The following is a 21,299-nucleotide window of genomic DNA, read 5'->3' as shown; positions in this document are numbered from 1 at the left end:
CTGTTGATGTTTATATTTACACACAAGCCAAGGAGACCGGAGCTGTGCCGGCTTGTTGTTGGCTAGCTAGGCCGGCAAAAGAAGTATGTAACGTTATACTATTTGCTTTTGCTTGCATCTATCTTCATTCAAGCGCTAGGAGTTCATTCGTTCGTTCGTTCGCCAAATGAATGGGATGCTTAGCGATGTTGGTGTTGGCCGGACGGACATGCGGTAATTTCTGGTAAAGTAATTTGTTTGAGATGGCTATTAAAATTTGTAAGCAAACTTGTTTTGCAGAGTTGTTTTCATTGTTTGCTATAAGAAGAAAAAAAAAGAGACGCCATTTTAAGGCCATGTGTTTGAAGCGTAGATTAACGACACAATTAAAAGGGGATTTTTGATGCCACGTTCACTCTTGTCACGTTCTAACTTGAAAGCTGTTTTAGTGCAGCAATGCGTACTGCATGCAAAGATTGTTCCGATTTAAATTGAAAATTACACAATAAATTATTTTTCTAGAAGACGAATTCACGTGTCCAACATTGACTCTATCTAAGGCTTCTTTTCCAATCCAATGTTGTGGCTTGACAACGCTTTAAACATTTTTCCATACCCTGATTTATGGTTGAAAATTAATGGAGCACACTCACCGGTGGTTTTGCTCGAGCAGCAGTTGGTTATTTGGGTTGAGTTGGTTTCATCATTCTGCCTTCCATGTACATCCCTTCCATGCCACAAAGGTAATTGCAAATGCAATTTATGTTTCACGTATGAACAAACATCCAAACCCTTTGTTGGCATGTGTAGTTTACGGGTGACATAATGCAGCTTGGCCACTATCCAACGCCCAAACGACACCGAAAACGGGCATAAAGTTAGGCGATGTCAAGGTCGACATCATTGTTTGACAGTATCGAATGATATCGATTATGGATGTCTGCGTATGGTAGTAATCTAGATTCTGGTAACCTTATACAGGACGTACCGGTGTATGTGGTTTGAATGCTCATCATCAGCTAACGAACGAGAAAAAGGGTGAGGTAATTGACGATACATCTATACACAAAACCAACAAACAAAGCTTAGCCCAGTACGTTAAATGTTTGTTACTATTTGCTTCTGATGAAATGTATCCACTGCTGTTAGATTTTTTGGAAATTTTAACATTATCAATGATATTTTTTTTCGTAATAACGGCCTGGCCGTATTGACTTATATTGACTTATACGTAGTGAGATAAGTCAGTCCTCACTACGAAGGGACGGTCCGGATGGGATTAAAACCACGGTCCTGCCGTTTGAAGACCGGCGCCTCTGTCGCCTACACCACCGGTCCGCCCCAATATTACCAATGATATTATTATTATATTTCACACATTTACATAAATTTTAACTAGGTATAATCTAAGGGTGTCGAGAATCATCTGTAATGCGAGTTTCTCTCACATGTTACAAGCTTTACGTATACGCGTTCGGGATAATGTTGACAGTCACCTACGGAGAAAGAAAAAAAATTTTAAAGGCAAAATTAACCATCGGGGAATTTTTGTTTTGTTTTAGAAATAGTAGCTTACCATGTATTTTATTCATTTTATTCAAAATATCCGCTCTCGGCTTCTATTACGGCCTCCACCCGTCTCCGGAACCGGAAACAAGCCCTGGCGACAGTTTTGCGGGGTAGGGCCGAGAAAACGGACCTGAGCTCCGCCTTGGTGTTGCTGGAGGTTCTGTTGGTGTCCCGTTCAACCGCGCCCTACATGAAATAATCCATTGGATTAAGATCCGGGGAGCTGGGAGGCCACACATTCGGCGCGGTGAAGTCGTTGAAATTGGCCGCCAACCACTTTATCGTTTTGGAGGCTGTATGGCACGGAGCGGAATCCTGCTGGAACACGTACGGTCTGCCGTTCGCCACTCTCGTGATCCAAGGCTTTACGACGGTGTCCAGCATGGAAATGTACCCGTCCGCGTTCAGCCTCAGCCCCTGCTCGAAAAAGTGAAGCGGCATCACGTCCCCTTCCGATGACACGCAGGAAAACACCATCACCGTCTTGGGGAACTTGGTTTGCGGCACCCGTGGCACGTCCGCCGTGCAGTAAACCAGCCACCGGTTGTTCTGGGTGTTACCCGTGTCGGCGGTAGTCGCGTCCGGCGCAGATCATCATGATGCATACTCTTTTTTGGCATTTTTTTTTTATCACGGGATGTTTTCGCTGCTTGTTCCGTACACTTTTAGCTGTCGAATGACGTATTGTTTGTTTTGCTATGCCAATTCCATCACGAGTTATAAACAAAAATGTAACTGTCAAAATTATCCCGAACGCGCTGTAATATAAATATTTTCCTTATTTGAATCTTTGAATATGTTGAATGCTATGCCTATGCTATGCCCGAAAAATAAAGTGACTCAAATGATTTTTTTTATTGGGCCAAATGAAGGTTACTTTTAAGTAAACCCCTTCCGATGCAATGCACCTCTTCCAACTCTTCTCCCACTTCTCGAAGCAGGTGGCATACTCGGATGCTGGGATGGCCTTTAGTTCCGCCGTCGCTACATATTCTATATCCTCGATAGTGTCAAAAAGGTGTCCCCGAAGCGGTCGTTTCAGCTTGTTGAACAGCCAGAAGTTAGCTGGTGGCAAATCTCGCGAATACGACGGTTGCGGAACAATATGGGTGCCAGTTGTTGCGAAAAACTCCCTCAAAATGGTGCAAGGTGATGGAGGTTCCGAAAGGTCTTGTATCGTCAACCGACGATTGTTGACCACCAAATCCTTGATTTGGACGACGTGGGCGTCGTCGGTCGAGGTGGATGGTCTCCCTGAACGGTCCTCGTGTTCGTGGACCGGACCTTCTCACGGCCATTCTCGAAATCACTGTACCATTTGTACACATTTTTCTTCGACATAGATTCTTCCCCGAAGGCTTTTTGTAACATCCGTAATGTTTCTGCAGCGTTTATGTTATTGCGCAAACAAAATTTGATACATGCGCAGCTGCTCCACAAACTTGGACATGGTCAACATGGACAAAAACACTTGGTTCAGCTCCGAAAACAAATTGTCACTCCTAGCCGGGTTGATGTTGTGATTTGAAACGTGGCAGAACTGTCAATAACATACATATTGACAAACTAAAAACAGAAACAAGGAGCTTCTTTTGGCGCGCGAACTTTGACATCCAATGTCACCTTACTTTTCGGACACAGACCTTCTCTCTCTTAAGAACAAGCTGTTTTTGTTCATTTTGCTGTGTTAGAACACCTCATACTTGGCTTCTTGCTGAATATATTAGGCAGTGGTAATTGTTCAAAACCAATCCTATACAGCTTCCTGGCACTGGGTTCCTGTTTATATGAGACAGTTGTGTAGGCTTGTTCAATAGTTATTAGTTTAACACGTGGATAGGTAGTTGGAATGTTAGATAGGTATGGTAGGTTACTTGTATTTTCTATTAGCATTTTATTACAGTGCTTGTAATCATCAGTAGCATTTTAGTTTAAGCCTTGGGTTTAGTAAATTTAAACCTCCTTACGCTTTTGTTAACATCAACTGGTCCAGACTAAATAATAGATCTTTTTTCAGTCGCATGAATATATTTTTCATTCTTAATATACGTAGGCTGCTATTTCTATTACTTGCCTAATAATAAAAATGCAATTATTTATCATTAAAAATTGTTTTATTCTTTTTCAAATTGTTCTCCAGCATGATTCATACAATTTTGCATGCGCTCACACCAATTGTCGAAGCACTGTTTCCACTCTGATTGAGATACCTTCAACACGTGGTTTTTGAACGCTTCAACAGCATCTTCTGGGGACAAAAATCGTTGGCCACGCATGTTTTTCTTGATGTGCGCGAATGTAAAGAAATCATTGGATGCCAAGTCAGGGCTATAGGGCAGATGACCCATCAATGCGACGTTTTGGCCGATCAAATAAGCGATAGTTTGCGCCGATATGTGACAGCTCACATTGTCATGGTGAAGAATGATCCATCTAATGCTGTTCGTTTTTCGAATTTCTCCGAAGACTTCTGGCAAACAAATTGTGGTGAAACATTCAGAGTTGATCGACCTACGTTCTTCAAGTGGAACAGTCGCCACATGATCAGTTTTACCGAAGAAACAGGCGACTATTTGCTTCGAAGTGCTTCTACTTCGGATAACTTTCGTTGGGTTTGACTCGTCATTGAAGACCCACACGGTCGATTGTTGTTTTGGGCTCATACGCATAGATCCATGATTCGTCATCTGTGACTATCTTGTCAACATCTTTGAAAGCACCATGATCGTATTTTTTCGACATTTCCTTACACCAATCGACACGAGCCTTTTTTGAGCGATTGTCAACATGTGCGGGTTACAGCCAGGTGTTTGTGCAAAATAGTGTTTATGCTGGTGGAAGAAATGGCCAAAGATGCCTCTATCTAGCTGTATTTCACATGACGATCTTGTGCAATTAGATCTTTAACGGCATCAATGTTCTCAGTCACAACGGCCGTTTCTGGACGACCTTCTCGAAATTCGTCATTGAGCAAGCGTCGGCCACGATTAAATTCATTGTATCAGTTTTTAACAGTGCTATAGGATGATGTTTCATCGCCATACAAAGATTTGAGTTCTTCAAAGCAGTCTTGTCTTGCTAGTCCACATCGAAAGTTGTGAAAAATGATCGCACGAAAATGTTCACGGGTCAATTCTATTTTTTGGCGAAACTGATTTGTTCAAGTCAATCAAGTATTTTGTGATGTTCAAGTAAGCATCAGAAATGTTGGTCGTCAAACTTTTAAATAAAAGTTTTAGATTGCATCTGGCAATACTTCTTGTGGCTTAGGTCAGTAATATAAGTAGCAGTCCACGTAGTAATCTTAATAAAGTTGGGTCGGCTCGGTGGTACATGCGACAGCTGCGCCGTTTGAAGACGGCAAGACCGGGGTTCAATCCCATCCGGACCGTCCGCCCGTAGTGAGGACTGACTATCCAACTACGTGATATCGGCAACTCTAGTAAGCCTTTTCGGTGTCCGGCGTGACATTAGGATCGTTAAGCCAAGAAGAATATTTTTCCCTATATTTTATGGAACGAACTTATTGTGCGATTGAACCAACAAACTAAAGTTGTGATGTTATCAACGTACTGCACAAAATTGTTTTTTGATGACAATGTTTTTAATGTATTCAAATTTATAATTGGTTTTATCCCAATTTAGTTTCATAGTTAATTTCATAGACTTGTAAAATATAATTCGTAATAACTTGATTTCTCCATTGATATTTAACCATGATATTTTGAGGCAAGTATTATCAGAAACTTTTCCTATGTCTAATGCTTGTCGATTGATTTGCATCTAGTTAGATGAATGTATCAAAATGTGCCAATGGTAAAAGGAAATTAGTCCAACCAAACATGTTTGTATTGCGAATTTTCTCTTCCGTCGCGTGTAAACCTTCTCTTTGCGTACAAGATTGGTATCCCGCACATGTTGCCCTCGACCTTATTACAGCAGCACACGCCCGGACACGTTTTAATTGCGTCTCTCGGGCGGGAAGTTGGCGGGTTGTGTATTTGATGGGGAATAATGCAGTGTAGACCTAGACCTAGACGTCCGTGACTAAACAGTGTTGGTTGCCGACTAGTTGATCTGATGAAACTATCATTGACAAAAGACATTTGTTACCGCATACAAGAGAACAGTACGGAAAAATTCGATTGATGCTCTCAATGTGGTTGGAATTTTAAATATTTGTCTCTAAAAGGGCCACAAGTTGGTGAGTAATTTTGTAGCCTACGGCTTTTCGCTAATTAAATGATTAATATCAAATATTAGTCATATGTTTGTGAGTCACGTAATAACTTCCTAATAAACATTAATATCATGAATTTATTTAAGAAGAAATTGATAGATTCAATCATATCATATAGTTCTATATGCAGGTCGACATATTTCGATCAATGTAATGAACACATCATTCAGTCCGATTCACATGATAATGTCTTGCCAATGTTAACAACATTCATGATTTTTCCTCCTTTTCCTTTTAAAACGGCATCTGTTGGAAGCGAAGATCGTTCGTTATGGGAAAAGCACATTCTTCTGTAATGATGTATTTGCGGTGAATAATAATGGTTACCATTAATAACATCTTAACGTTCATATGGACACACACACAAACACGCACGGTCAGATGAGGGGGAAAGTCCGTCTACTACTACGCTTAGTCGGTGCTGATGTTGGTAGACATATCAATCCGCACTTACGCTTTCGTTGGAAAATGTTGTTTGTCGGAAAGCGGGCACAGCAGTAGGAGCAGCAGCGCCGTGCTTATGCTTTCTTTTCACACGCCATTGCCATGCGCCCATATGTGAATCACGTCGGCCAATTAGTCGGGGTGTGTCGATGTTTCGGGGGTGCATATTTGAAGGTCTCGAAAAGCATTTTGCATTTGTAAAATGAGTGTTTCACGAAATTGTAGTCGAATTGGTGCAGCACGAGCAGAAAGTGGTTGCATTCGTCGAGGAGTCTCGATTGCCTATGGTGAATTTAATCCATCGAATTGAAATAATTGCATGGTTTACAGCCGAAAGAGCGGTGGGGAGTTAGTGCAACGAACTTGTTCACATCACTTGTCGAATGTTGTTGTCTTCTGCAATTATCGTCTCTAGGGCAGACACAGTCGTTAATAATGTGAATTGAAACGTGTGGAGCATTTAAACGTTTCGACATATGCACGCAACTTATCCATTTCTGTTCTAGCTCTTTTGAAGCATTGCAATGCAACTATGTTTCTCAACATCTATTTTTGGCTTGTCTTTCCTTCCAGAGGCACTTCTACAATCGCGCCCGTTACCACACGTACCAGCAGCGGGTAGTTTGCTGCCGACGGATCTGCTCGGTCAGAATCAGGATGGATTGGAAAATCACACCGGCACCATGCACTCTCAGGGCAGTTCGAACGCTGCACAGTCAAGCTTCGAAACGGCGCACCGATGGACGTCTAAGGAGAACCTGTTGGCACCCGGACCTGAAGAAGACGATCCCCAGTTGTTTGTCGCGCTGTACGACTTCAAGGCCGGCGGTGAAAATCAACTGAGCCTGCGAAAGGGTGAACAGGTGCGCATACTGTCCTACAACAAGTCGGGCGAATGGTGCGAGGCACACTCCGATTCCATACAGGTCGGCTGGGTGCCGTCGAATTACGTGACACCATTAAACTCGCTGGAAAAGCACTCCTGGTACCATGGGCCGATTTCGCGCAACGCGGCAGAGTATTTACTTAGCTCCGGCATCAACGGTAGCTTTCTGGTGCGGGAAAGCGAAAGTTCACCCGGGCAGCGTAGTATAAGCTTACGGTACGATGGGCGCGTCTATCACTACAGAATATCGGAGGACTCCGATGGCAAGGTGTACGTTACGGCCGACGCCAAGTTTAACACGCTCGCCGAACTGGTGCACCATCACAGTGCGCTGCACGAGGGGCATGGCCTGATCACGCCCCTGCTCTACCCGGCACCGAAGCAAAACAAGCCGACCGTGTTCCCGCTCAGTCCCGAACCGGATGAGTGGGAGATTTGCCGGACGGATATCGTGATGAAGCAAAAGCTGGGCGGTGGACAGTACGGCGAGGTGTATGAGGCTGTGTGGAAGCGGTACGGCAATACGGTGGCCGTTAAAACGCTGAAGGAAGATACGATGGCGTTAAAAGATTTCCTGGAAGAGGCAGCCATCATGAAGGAAATGAAACACTCAAATTTGGTGCAACTGATAGGTAGGTGACATTTGTTAGGCAGATAAAAAAAGGTGTAGGATTAAATTAGTATCAAAGAATAGCTAAAACCCGTTTGTAAGCAGAGTGCGTTGCCAAATCTTTTAAGACACAGTGTAGTGGGATTTGTTTGCGTCATTGAAATAACTTTACCGAGCAATGAGCATCTATGGAAGTAATATCATTTGACTTTATGCACACAGCTATCATTTTGCAGGGCGTGGGGATTTATTTTAAACAGTTGCTCATTTTGTATTTGAATGTTATTTTATAGCTGTACTTACAATGCCTTTGCGTCATTGACATTATATCGTTTTACAAACAACTATCCAATACAATTTAATTTTCTGGTTACTAGTGTCGTTTAAAGATATTTACCGTATTGCTCTGCAATTTAAAGAGACAGATATGTGATAACGATTTTTTAATATGGTTGTAAATTTTGAAATTTGATCTTAATGGCCTTGTAATTGGGAAAGAATTACATGTACAATGTTTTTTCCTTCGTTTGAATGCTTTATTTAGCGCCTTACCTCTTTATCTTTTTATTGGCTTAACGACCTACTAGGTCACGCCGGTATCCGAATGACTCATTAAACTTGTTGATACCACGTAGTTGGATAGTTAAGTCGTCACACTATGAGAGCAGTAATTTTGCAAGACAAATTATTAACGTAAGAGTAACTTCATACGGAAGGACCTGGGGTTGAGCTATTCGGACCATTCCCCCGTAGTGAGGACTGACTATCCAACTACGTAGTATTGGCAAGTCTAGCAAGCCATTCAAGCCAAGCCATTGCCGGCGTGACCTAGAAGGTCGTTAAGCAAAGAAGAAGAAGAAGCGCAAATTTTTTTAAAGGTTATAATTAGCGGCAAATGATCTTGTAACATAATATGAATAATGTGGTTTTGCTTTGTATTATCATTTTAGGTGTCTGCACGCGCGAACCACCATTCTACATCATCACCGAATTCATGAGCCACGGAAATTTGCTCGATTTTCTACGCACCGCCGGTCGGGAAACGTTAGATGCCGTGGCGTTGCTGTACATGGCCACACAAATCGCATCTGGCATGAGCTATCTCGAAAGCCGAAACTTTATCCATCGAGATTTGGCCGCACGCAATTGCCTTGTTGGCGATAATAATCTAGTAAAGGTGGCAGATTTTGGGCTCGCCCGACTGATGCGTGACGATACGTATACGGCACACGCTGGGGCCAAATTTCCCATCAAGTGGACCGCGCCAGAGGGCTTGGCTTACAATAAGTTCAGCACCAAATCGGACGTATGGGCGTTTGGCGTGTTGCTGTGGGAAATTGCAACCTACGGGATGTCACCGTACCCGGGCATCGACTTAACGGACGTGTTCCACAAGCTCGAATCAGGCTATCGGATGGAACGGCCGCCAGGATGTCCACCGGAGGTGTACGACTTGATGCGGAAGTGCTGGCAGTGGAATGCTCAAGATCGTCCAACGTTCAAAAGCATCCATCACGATCTGGAGCACATGTTTCAGGTAATTAGAGATAGGGTGTCTCTCTAGCGCTAATAGGTCTTATTCGGATAGATTTTCTGTTGACAGGAATCCTCCATTACCGAAGCGGTCGAGAAGCAGCTGCAAGGAGTCGGCGTGATACCGATGCAGCTAACACCGCAGATGAGCAAGAAGCCGCATATGGGTATGCAGCAGCAGCAACAGCAGCAGCAGCAGCAGCAGCAACAGCAGCATCAACAGCTACAGCAGCAGCAATTGCTACCTCCTCCGCCGCAGCCATCATCACAGCAACAGCAGCCGGCACAGCATGAACCTGCTATAACACCCATTTCCGGTAAGGATTTCATTGCTCCATTTGCTATAAGAAAATATCTTAGACTACGAATGAAAATACATTTTGGTTTTTGTCGTTCGATTGTCTGTACAGATTCGGGATCTGGTTCAAAGTTCAGCACATTTGGAAACAAGCAACCTGCTACTACCGCTGGTGTTCAAATGCGGCGGACCACAAACAAGCGTGGCAAAACGGCACCCGCGCCACCAAAGAGAACAAGGTACGTGTTTCAATGAGTGCGATGATTGCAGGGTTTATCGAATAAGTTTACGATATGAACGGATCGACGATGTATGATTCTGAGATGTATTTCCATTCCTGTCGAGCAATTCAATTCCATGCCACGTAAATGTATTTCCAATCCTTTCATATATTTTTCAACACAAATGCCAAATCGAACCCGTATGAAACGTAGACAAACTGAGATTTTGGAGGTATTTATTTTTTAAACGATTATTTGATAACTGTACCAGTTTTCGGCAGAGTATTTATTTTCGGCATGCAGGCGGTACAATTTTTTTTTTAAAAGTTCTTTTGATTACTTATTTAGATAAAAACCAACGTTTATTTGTCCAATATGAATTTTGGGCACATTTAGATGAATATTAATCGAAATATCAAAATATTCTCGTACAGTTTAAAAACTTTCTTCCGATTTGCTTTGGATCGATGTTTCGTGATTTGGCAAACTATTGAATGAAGTGCTGTTTTTCTGATCGATGAAATAGATCTAAAGTTTATTGTAAGACCATTTAGATTTTAAACTTCGATAAATTTTTTTTCCCTTTTCATCTTTTTGCGTGATCGGGCTTCTTCTTGTATGATTTAAGGGTCGATTTTCAAATGACTTCCAAATCTGGTAGCGTTATAATAAAAATGAGCAACATACAATTAATTATTTAACCACTTTTCATAAACAAACGTGCGCCAAGTAAGAGTTAAAACTTTTGAATACTTTTTTTTAAATAATAAATGACACCTGTTTTAGAGTTTAACATTCTGTATTCGCAATGTCGAAAATAGGAACAAATCCTGTCGAAAATAGGAGCAAAATCAACGTTTGCATTATTACGATTATTTTATAAGAAGTGCTTTAAAACCCCAAACCAAGTATATCAAAATATTCTTTGTTAGTTCAACAACTAAAATAATACGACTATGGATAAAAAATTATTGATATTAATAAGGGATTTCGAATGTTTGTCCGAAGGCTGCATTAGCCTTCCGAAAACAGGTACAGTTACACTATATTTTAATATATTAAATGCAGTGAAACCGTGTTTATAAAAAAATAATTTCATTGTTCCACTTCATTTTACAAGCAATGATATCGCATTATTGCGTTCCACGCGCTTGCGGGATTTTCGAGTGTTGAAAATTATATGGAAGGATCGAAAATACATTCGGTGTTGGCAGAGTAACAAAGAAGCAACCTTCTTCTTCAAGCAATAAGAATGGAATAATCTATTTCATTATATTGCATTATATTTTACAAACTACTGATTTCTTCGATCCCTCAATGTTCGGAAGGAATGAAATTGCTTGACAATAATGGAAATATATATCAAAACTGATAAAATTTACCGTTTAAATGGCAAAGTGACTAGACAACCCCTGTAAAGAGCTACAATGTTTAATGATTTTTTATTTATAATTCTATTATATTTACAGTTTGCTATCATCTAGCCGTGACTCTACGTACCGTGATGATGACAACTGCAAGCTCGGCGAAGGCGAGCAAAACGCTAACGGTAGTGCTATTCCCATCACAAAATCGTCTTCTTGCAGTAGTTTCCTTATCGATAAGCTGTTTCGAGGTATTTTATGAAAATAATTGGTTGTCGTTTCGGCTCTTGCTTCCATCTAATTATTGTTGCTGTTGTGGTCACGTTTTAACTGTATTGAAATGACCAGGTGCAATTTAACCTAACCGGTATAACAGTGTGTGTGTTTGTTAATCATTACCAAATATAGTCTATTTTCATCATGATTGCAGTATAACAAATTGACTAATTAAGCTCAGCAGAAATTCGATGAAACTTCTGAAATCGGACCATCTTTAATGTTTTCAAACTGCATTAAAATACTTTATTAACATGCTTTTCGATAGTGTTGAAACTAACTACGAGCATTGGATGATTTTTGATAAATGTTTGAATGTTCATGATTAATGTTTGTGCTTTTGCATTTCAGGTTTTACACGTGACATGGCAAACCTAATGAATCGGGCCACAGATTCTGAAAATGAGCAAACCGAAGTCACGCCCGATACGGATACAGACAATCCGGAGCCAATAGGGTTTCAGAAAACTCCTCAGCAAAGTTCATTTAAGCGCGCTCCGATCATGGGCAACCGTGGACTTGAAACGCGTGGTAGCAAACGATTGCCTGGCCAAACACGCCGCGATCAACTTCCGCCTGGTTCGGGTGGTCAACCGTGTATGCCAGCGCTAGGACCGGGCCAGTCACCCATAGTAGGTGCTCTTGAGGTTCAAAACGTGAAGAAAGCCATCAACAGATACGGTACACTGCCGAAAGATGCTCGAATAGGAGCGTACCTTGAATCGTTACGCCAAAGTGATGGAACGGTCATTCAGCAAACTCAATCACCAGTGCAGCATCCTATACCGCAGCATCAGCAACATGTGGCAGGGTCGCTACCTCCGAGTACGGCTCAACTGCAAATGGGTTTGAATTCGAACATGGCATTGGTTTCCGAACCACCACCACCTCCAATGGCTGCAGCAAATGCGATATCGAACAGTATACTAGCGCAACGAAATGCGGCAGCAATAAAGGCACAACCACAGATGATACGAAGCAACTCCTCAAGCGGGGTTACGATGTCAAACTCTGCCACAGCTAGTCTTTCAAAACTGCAACGCCATCGTACGACAACCGACGGTTCGATGATGACGTTTTCTTCCTTCCGCGGGTCGGTTGGAAACAACAGTCCAAAACGAGCCGTTCAACCAACGCTAGCCGATCTCGAGTTTCCTCCTCCTCCGGTAGATCTTCCGCCACCGCCAGAAGAGTTTGATGTTCCGCTCGAACAGCGAGGAGGAAGTAGTGGTATGCTCGAAAAACCGATTGCCCCTTCAAACGATGTACGCAATACGGAACCGAGTGTCGAGGAAGCTAGTTCACGATTTGGTGTAAGTTTACGCAAACGAGAGCCATCGACGGATTCGTGTAGCTCGCTCGGTAGTCCAGCGGATGCCATGATTAATCCTGTCGGGGATGCTGGTTCCCTTTCGATTCCACCGCCACCACCACCCGTTGGTTTGAAGGATTTGAAAGCGGATACGAAGCGTGCAACAAATGTGCCAAAGTGTTTACAGAGCGAAAATGCTGGAGGTAAAAAATCCAGTGGAGCACCCCAGAATGCCCAAATTTCCGATCCAGCTTCACAATTAGTCAGTGAACTGGCGGAATCGATGCATTTACCAAAAGCACCTTCACCGCTAACTACCACCATACAGGAACCGCCACAACCAATATCTCATTACAAGTCCTCGGATGTAAGCTCGCTTCGTAAGCCCGTTGCTATGTCAAAATCTACTATCCTACCATCTACTACCAATCAAATGACAAGTGACAGTTATAACGTTACTGCAGCATCCGGTATCCCGCAGCCACCGTTCAAGACCCAGTTAAAGAAGGTAGATGCTGCAAAGCGGACGCCGGTCCAGCCTGCCAAGAAGGAAGAGAATGCGGGTGGCATTATTGATTTCAAATCACGGTTACGTAAAGTGGATCAAAATAATGTCGAAGTATCGAGCAATGGAGGGAGCGGTGGTGACGGTGGAGCTGGCGAGTCCGGCTCGAATGTGGACAATAATAACAAACATCAATCGGGCAACAGTCCGCACAGTATTCACAATAACAATAATATAAACACCACCGTTACCAGTAATAGCAATGGCAACATTCTGAACAATAACGATAATTCGGCTTCATCCTCCTCGTCAGAGAATGAAAATCATCGATCGCAGAAAAAGAGTGAAACGGTGATGGTAGTGCGAAACGGTACCACTGGCTTGCCCGGGAAGAACAATATGGACGCCAGCAATAAGTTGCTGCTGGAGAACAACGAGCTGAATTCGTTGAAGTTGAAGAAAACGAATGCCTCATCGACGATTGTAACCGGTTCGGCTCCGATCGATAGCAATAAGGTGATCGAGTTGAAAAAGACTGAAATTAAGATTGAACTAAGCGACGATCGTAAGCGTGAAAGTTTGGAGGGCAATTCGCTCAAGGTAGACAGTGGAGGAGGCAGTGGCGATAATCTGTCCACCGGAAGTAGTGGAGCCGGTGGTGAGGACGGTGATGGCAAGCGTAAAAGTACAGGCAGTATTAGTAGCCTGAAAAAGCTCTGGGAGGCGAAAGAATCTCCAAACGATCCTTTAAGTGCTCAGCTGAGTCCTAAATTGGGAACCAAATGCGTGGCAAACATGGTTCCAAAGATGAACAACAATATGGAAGCAGACGATGGTGGATCGGTGGGAGTGTCCAACGATTCCACGCAACAACAACCCGACCATCAGCAGCAGCCGAACATTGGACCGGCTGGCTGCCCTTCAACTGGCACACTAGGCAACAACAAAAAACCGGCCGTCCCGATGAAACCGTCAAAGTTTTCTTCCATTTATGCGACGCCGGTACAAAACATGATGCAAACGGCAACAACGACGTCCACTACTACTACTGGCTCGAGTGGAGGTACGTCCGGTGCTAGCAGTATCTACGCAAAGACAACCGATAACAGCAGTATTCAACAACCAGACAAACCGACAGCGACGGGTGCTGCTGCTGGTGGATCGCCTGCATCTACTGGTGGAAGAGATAATATCGTAGAATTAGTGCAATCGTTGCAGAGTAGTTTAAAAGTTCCGGTGGGTAACATTTCCGCCACGCAGTGGTTAGCGCTGAGCGATCGACTTAATTCGCTACAGTCCTGTTGTGTCACCTTTGCGGACAACGAAAGCCTGCCACCGCACGCCAAATTTCATTTCCGAGAGCTAGTCACACGGGTGGAAAATCAGGCACGTTCGTTACGGTCCGCCGGCAACAAAAACGTTCAAGACAACGAAAAACTCGTCCAAGAGGTCGGCCAATCGCTGAAGCAGATATCGAATGCCTTGCACAGGTAATTTCAAGTAAAGTTGGTTGCTTTCGATGAGGAATTCTAATCGGTGGGTTTTAATCGGTTATTTGTGGGTCATTGATTCTGTTGGTGGGTTAGCAGCATTCCACTGGAATTGTTGTTAACATGGAAGAGATTGTGTGTCAGAATTTTTGCAGTTTCTCGTTCTCTCCATATTGTGTGAGAACAGGTTGCAGAAGAAGCATTTTGGGGTTTTGAGTTTTCATTTGCAATCTCATTTGTGAACCTGGTAATATTATGTATTGCTATTGAAGGTTACATAAAATATGATTTTAGGATGTGCAATTAATCCAACTCAAACATTAATCAGATTGTACTTGGGACCGTCATGTTAAAAATTTAATCAGTCATCCGTCAGATTTTGGTTCAACTGGTTTCATGTTCTTGCTGTTGAACGTTTGATTTTTCACTGGGAGTGGTTAAACGCAAAATAAAAGGTTTTTGAAAACACACAGGATACTATCGTACAGTGAGTCTATCCATACACACACACACACACACACACACACACACACACACACACACACACACACACACACACACATTATTATGATACCTTATAGATTTGTGTATGTATGATTGAGTCAAAATACATTGAAACCAACCAAAACTTTTGAAATAGATAAATATCATGCAGTTAACAATTTGAACAAAATGGAAAATGGAAAATTAATCAAACATTTTACGATAAAAGCATATATCCATCCGGAACGAAACGAAATCCAATAAAACTTTTGCAAAGTTGTGAGGCGAAAATAAGAAAGGCGCATTGTGCAAAGAAAGAGGCAAACAAATTTTAAAACAAAACCGTCAGAAATATGAGCCACAACCGCCGATATTACAAAGATGCTCAATGAATTTGCCAAAAAAAATGTCGAGTAAATTAAAGAACAAGGCACGCCTCAGCAAACACACCAGTTGTACATCCATCCCTCCCTATTTTACGTCTAGTTTACGACACTTTGTGATGACGCAAAAATACGTGTAAAATCGTTTTTATCTTAAAACCGCTTTGGTTGTAGAAATCCAACAATTATGTTCAATGCATTGAAGCATGGGAGAGGATGGTAAATGCAGGGATTTATTATATACGGATAACAATATGATCAAACAACGTTAATTTTAGTTTCGAAAATTGATCACGCGCAGTATGGTGTGTGTGCACGGGTGTGCTGAATTTTAAGGCATTTGGTAGTGTGATAGTGCTAAAGCAGGAGATACTTGCACACTCGAACGCACCCTTGATAACAGAACTTGGCTAGAAGCCAAGTGTAAACCGTAGAAGACTGTAAAACGTTTAAGTTTCTATAAGCATATGCAAAACACCCGAGGCAAAAGCATGGTATTTAGTAGTAGTCGATCGCTTTTCCTGGTGGACCATTTGATAATTAGCGTTGAGGATGTTCAATCTTCAGCAAACATACACACGTACTGTTGCGATTGTAAATGTAATGCTATAATTTTTAATTCACCGAGCAGCAGCAAGATGTGCTTGGTTTTGTATACCAAAAATGATGAACATATTGGGTAGAGGGAATGGGAAAGAAATTTAAAAACCTTTTTTTAATGCAAACCAATTATAATTTTCAAAGGATTTTTTCTCTCCTGTAGAGAGCGATTGTCCAATCGCATTTTTGCTCGATCAACAATTACTTCAAGCCGATATTCTATTATACAATTTTAAGCCAAAGAGCTTAAATCTTTATTTTTATATAAATTGTGCATCGGTTGTATTAGCCCCAAAGCCAGAAGAAAAAGAAGAAGAAATCTGTCAGAATTTGATGAACTGCAAAAAAAGGGAAAATAATTTTGATTTTAAGTTGCCGCTTAACTTATTGAAATAGCGCTAAAATGACAAGTACGGGGAAATAGAACTAAAATAGCTCAAGACGCTTTTTACTATTGTGGGGCAACTTGGGGTAAAGGATAGCGGGGGCGCGCATTTGTGTTTCAAAATTTATGCTTCCTTTTCACCTCACAATATCCTCATGGTCAGATAAGTGTATCGCTAAGCTCTGTGTACTTGTACTCTAAGATACGTAGGTTGAGTAATGGCAAAGAAAATAATGATACTGTCTAAGTAATGATAATGGACACGCTCTACTGCGTGTTGGCGTCGGCCGTACTACGGACAAGAATACTGCAAAATGCTAGTCGTAAATGGTTATATTATTATCATTAGATTTTAACGTATATACCTATTCATAAGCAGCTGCGCCGGTGTATAGTGCACAGGGACACAGACACGGTGTGTGAAGGATGTGAATTTTATTTTAATATTTTATTTGAAATCGAAAATCTCGTTAAACTTCCATTTTATTGTAGAAAGTAGTAGGGGTTAGATTTTACGTAACAGCAGCACCAACCAACATAATGCATTGCGCCCTAGTCGACGCGGCGAGCGAGCGATACACACCCGTAGGCCACGAAAGTAATGCACGCGTGTGAATGAGTGCGTTGGGGATTACAGAACAGTTAGCGAGCAAACAATTTCGATTTTTATTGCGAAATATTGGGGTGATAAAGCAACGGAATGGTGAGCATTCAGTCATAATAGCATTCGCTAGTGATTTACATGATGTGTGTTATATTTGTCCGGCATCGTATATTCGATGATTATATTTAGAGCATATGAATATATTAACCGGCAAAGGAAATAAAACAAAACTATACGCAATATTGTCCAAGAGGTCGTATCTCTAACGTAAAATCATAAAAAAACCAATGTAATATTATAAACAGTTTTGTTCTTTTTGTTTGTGTGTTGAGAAAAGGTAACTGAAATTATGTTTCAGTGAATGTAGGACTGGTGTCGAAATCAAAACAAACAATGGAAATACCTTAAACTTCTTTTTTTTAATTGCATAATACGAGTACACCATAATCAAAACACGAGAGTAAATTCAAAACTACTTAGAAACCGTCAGCAATTGCAGTGACAGTGCTAATGCGAAATAAGACAGCACGAGTGGCCGCGTGGTTGTGTGTGTGTGAAGAAATGTATTAAAACAAAAGTCGTATGGTGTTGGGTGGAAAAAAGACCGTATAAGACGACCATAAAAATATACATATACATAAAATATATTCTTATATTTTTAGAAAGCGTGCAGCACACTCAAAATGCATGAGACCTAAAAACGGAGATGGGCAACATCTTTAATCGTACACCTACATTCATATTCATAAAAATATATATATATATACAAACACATCCCGCATTAAAGACATGTCATGCATATTTGAATACCTTATGATAAATATTTCATCCACGAACAAGAATAACAAAACACACAATCTTAAAAAAAATCCTTCAAAACGACAAGCTTATGCGTGTAAAGAAAAGGATATTATATTGGGAACTGGAAACAAAGCATGAAAATTGAAATGAAAATCAATGATTAGCGAACAAATTGTAAAACATAACAATGGCAGTTGGACTTTTTATTGCTAAAGACGAAAGAAAGTAATAACTTTTCTGCAAGGCTAGTTGTAAGGTTTAGTGTTGCGAACTGAATCCACTCGGACTCCGACGCATAAAAACCTGAGATTACTTTCCGAGTCAACTGCTGATTTTATTTCGAATACTACTAATCGTAGTGAGGACTGACTATCCAACTACGTGGTATCGGCAAAGTCTAGTAACCATTTGATGGCCGGCGTGACCTTAGCAGACCAGTGGAGGCCAGCGTTAAGAGCCAGCTTTGGTTTTAAATTATTTTTTTTTACAGGAGTTCTCCAAACGCTCGGTAAACATTTCACAACAAATAGTAAAGTCCCACAGTCGAGTTGCAAATTTCCCCTAATTGAATACAATATTAAATAAAATATTCCTCTATAGATTTGTAAAACTCAACTGAGAGTTACAAAAGATCCATTACATGGATCTAAACCGTGTAAGATTCGGAATTTATTAACATATACAAGCGATATTTTTAAGAAGATTTTATTCGACCAAGCATAAAACATAAACAGAACAAAAGAGTTAAATAAGGATGTTGCACTTCAGCCTACGCACTAGGCACCCTGCTGCCGGATTACGGGATGTGTCTGTTGGTGTGCCTTTTGCTCGGTTCCTTCTTCCTTCGGCGGGTCTTCTTCGGAAGATTCATCGGATTCCTTTGCGTCCTTAGACTTTTCTGCTTTGTTGTGCTGTTCAGAAGTGGCCGCACCGGTTCCCCTTTCTTGTTGGTTAAGATTTTTCAATATCTGATCAACTGGAACTGGTCGTACAAAGTGGGGTCCTTCTTTGTCATCGTTATTACTGGTTGGGGCGACCGTGGTGGCTCGTTTTGTTGGATTAGTACCCGCACTGCTGGCTGTAGCGGCAGTGATGTCTACCTCACGCTTAGAACGCGTCGTACCTACGGGGGTTTTCACCGAGACTGGGCTAGAAGTGGTACTGCTTGCGGTGGTGCTACTGGGCTGCTCAGTCGTAGTGGATGGCTGATTGCGACGGAAAGCCGGAGGCTTCGAAGAGGCGTTAGAATCAGAGTCAACCGATCGTTTCGGATTGTTCTTCGTTGACTGTCCTGTGGTCAAGCTGGTGCTGCTGCTTCTGCTGCTCGTTGATGAGGTTTCCTCATTTTTCGCTACTTCAACGCTAAGCTTGACCCCGGCTGCAGGGACTTTTTGGATATGGCTTTCCACGGTGGAAGAGGAAGATAAAACTTCCTTTACTTCGGCTGGTTTCGGGTCACTGGTCACATCTGGATTAATAGGTGAGGGCCGTGATAGTTTGGGATGTTCCTCAACCGGGATAGCTAAACAACTAACGGCTAACAACACAAACACGTACATCTGATGATGATAAGAGAAAAAGTTCTTTTTCATGAGAAATTCTTTTAAAAAACGCGTTGATTACTTACAAATTTTATCATTTTCGATTAGTTTGATTTCTAGCAACGATAGCACTGATAATGCACGATAGCGAATGATCGTAGATTGCAAGCCAATGTTCGCTTTTATATACTCTTCGTGAATTTTGTACACATTTGTATGCCGGCACGCCATTCGCACCTCCACTGTGTACGGGTTTGGATGACAGTGGAGCAATAGAAGTAGAAGAATTACCCTGAATTGATATGTACTCAACTCATTCGCATCTAGCGTCGATCGTCACGCCGACGACGAACTTAGCCTCCTGTAGCACCTCGAGCCTCGGATAAGTGAAAGAGTAAAACACGGCCGATTATCACTTCCCTGCTTGTGGTAATCGATGAGTAAGTCAAATCTGCTCAATGTCGATTGTTTGTTGTGTTACAGCTGGAGGTCAACAATGCCGGTTTTGTGTACGAGCCGTATCTAGTTTTTTGGCAACAAAAACGCTTTGACACACTTCAATGTTAAGTAACTTTTTTTTCTTCAGTTCGGTAAAAGCAATCATTGATGCGGGTGGAATTGTCGATAAATGATTACTCAATATTTGCAAACATTTGTTACTTTGAGTTGAAAATACAGTTTTAGGGATAATTGCAATGATACAGTGAAATGCGCATATTAATTTTACATTAAATTACATGATATTCCAAACTATAACACCGTATTACACAATTTCATCTTCTTCCTATTGTTCTTTGGCACCACGGTCACAGAAGGTTTAGGTCTGCTATTTCTGGCTTGCATGACTTGAATTAACCATCAATTAGTACCACATTTGGATTCCCGGACAAACTTACCAGGCTGATAAGAATGATAAGGTCCAACGCTGCATGTCAGGTGAAGATCAATGCAAAATTATCAGATTCATTTACTACCAGGGACATGGGCTCGCCTATCTTCTTTTCAACCTGGCACTAGAGAGGGCTATCCGAGTCTCGGATGTAGAAACTTCGGGAATTATTTACCATAACCCAATTCTGATCCTGGCATACGTTGATGATATAGATAATATTTGTTTGAGGCTCGCCTATCTAACAAAAGCTTACCAAAGCAATCGATGCTGGTGCTGGGAAAAAAACACTGACTTATGCAGGAATAATGTACACATAAACGATCACACCTTGCAGTCGTCCAAAACTTAATGTAAGTCTTTGGGAGGATCTCTGTTAGATTTGGGAGGATCTCTGTTAGAAAGCAGGGAGAAGTCTCTCCTCTGCTTTCCCTACGGATGTCGGTCCCACACTCTAGTAGTGCTTGCCAACTCCGTCGGATAAATTACGAGGAATCGTCGCTGGTTTAACTCTGGTTCGTGGTTAAATACTTCTGCTAGCTAGTGCAGGAAAGAATTCAATCATGGTCGACCCAAGAAACAGCCCTTGGTCCTGGTAGATCTGACAGTATAACAAGGAACTGTACAAGAGTGCGGGATCGGGCTTTCTTTCCCGTGATGGCTCCACCAACGGAAGATGCTTACGTCCGGTTCGTTCCCGTCAGTCATTGGTCTAATGCATGTAACGACAACAACAAAAATCTTGTGGTACACGCAAAAGTGTTGACTGCTAACTGGTTCCTAACTACAGCCTGACGAAACTTATCCCCTTACAAAATATGTAGCGACGGTCCCAGCCCTAGCATCCCATTTATAGTCCCAGTATTGACATATGATTCTGTTACAA

At 41.8% G+C, this 21,299-nt stretch overlaps 3 protein-coding genes across 4 annotated transcripts in view; 1 reads left to right on the top strand and 2 right to left on the bottom strand.

The window, feature by feature from the left end:
- LOC126563497 (tyrosine-protein kinase Abl) overlaps positions 1-14,807 on the top strand; it is a 32,193-nt gene extending 17,386 nt beyond the window's left edge. Inside the window, exons 2-7 of the mRNA XM_050220142.1 lie at positions 6,806-7,750; positions 8,679-9,265; positions 9,332-9,578; positions 9,672-9,798; positions 11,250-11,395; positions 11,772-14,807. Of these exons, the coding sequence (XP_050076099.1) occupies positions 6,806-7,750; positions 8,679-9,265; positions 9,332-9,578; positions 9,672-9,798; positions 11,250-11,395; positions 11,772-14,731 (5,012 nt within the window). The 3' untranslated portion in view covers positions 14,732-14,807. The remainder of the gene's footprint in view (positions 1-6,805; positions 7,751-8,678; positions 9,266-9,331; positions 9,579-9,671; positions 9,799-11,249; positions 11,396-11,771) is intronic.
- The window catches only part of LOC126563180 (selenoprotein F), an 805,869-nt gene that overhangs the window by 351,055 nt on the left and 433,515 nt on the right, over positions 1-21,299 (bottom strand). The gene's annotated exons all lie outside the window — the stretch shown is intronic.
- On the bottom strand, positions 18,701-19,622 carry LOC126560786 (uncharacterized). Its single transcript, XM_050216737.1, has 2 exons — positions 19,611-19,622; positions 18,701-19,542 (listed from the first exon to the last, which is right to left on the bottom strand). The coding sequence occupies exons 1-2, from the start codon at positions 19,620-19,622 to the stop codon at positions 18,760-18,762; spliced, it is 795 nt and encodes a 264-aa protein (XP_050072694.1). The 3' UTR covers positions 18,701-18,759.

This window comes from Anopheles maculipalpis, chromosome 3RL, assembly GCF_943734695.1.
Source record: "Anopheles maculipalpis chromosome 3RL, idAnoMacuDA_375_x, whole genome shotgun sequence".
NCBI lineage: Eukaryota > Metazoa > Arthropoda > Insecta > Diptera > Culicidae > Anopheles > Anopheles maculipalpis.
The sequence above is the reverse complement of the archived record's forward strand: the minus strand, read 5'-3'. Positions and strand labels throughout refer to the sequence as shown.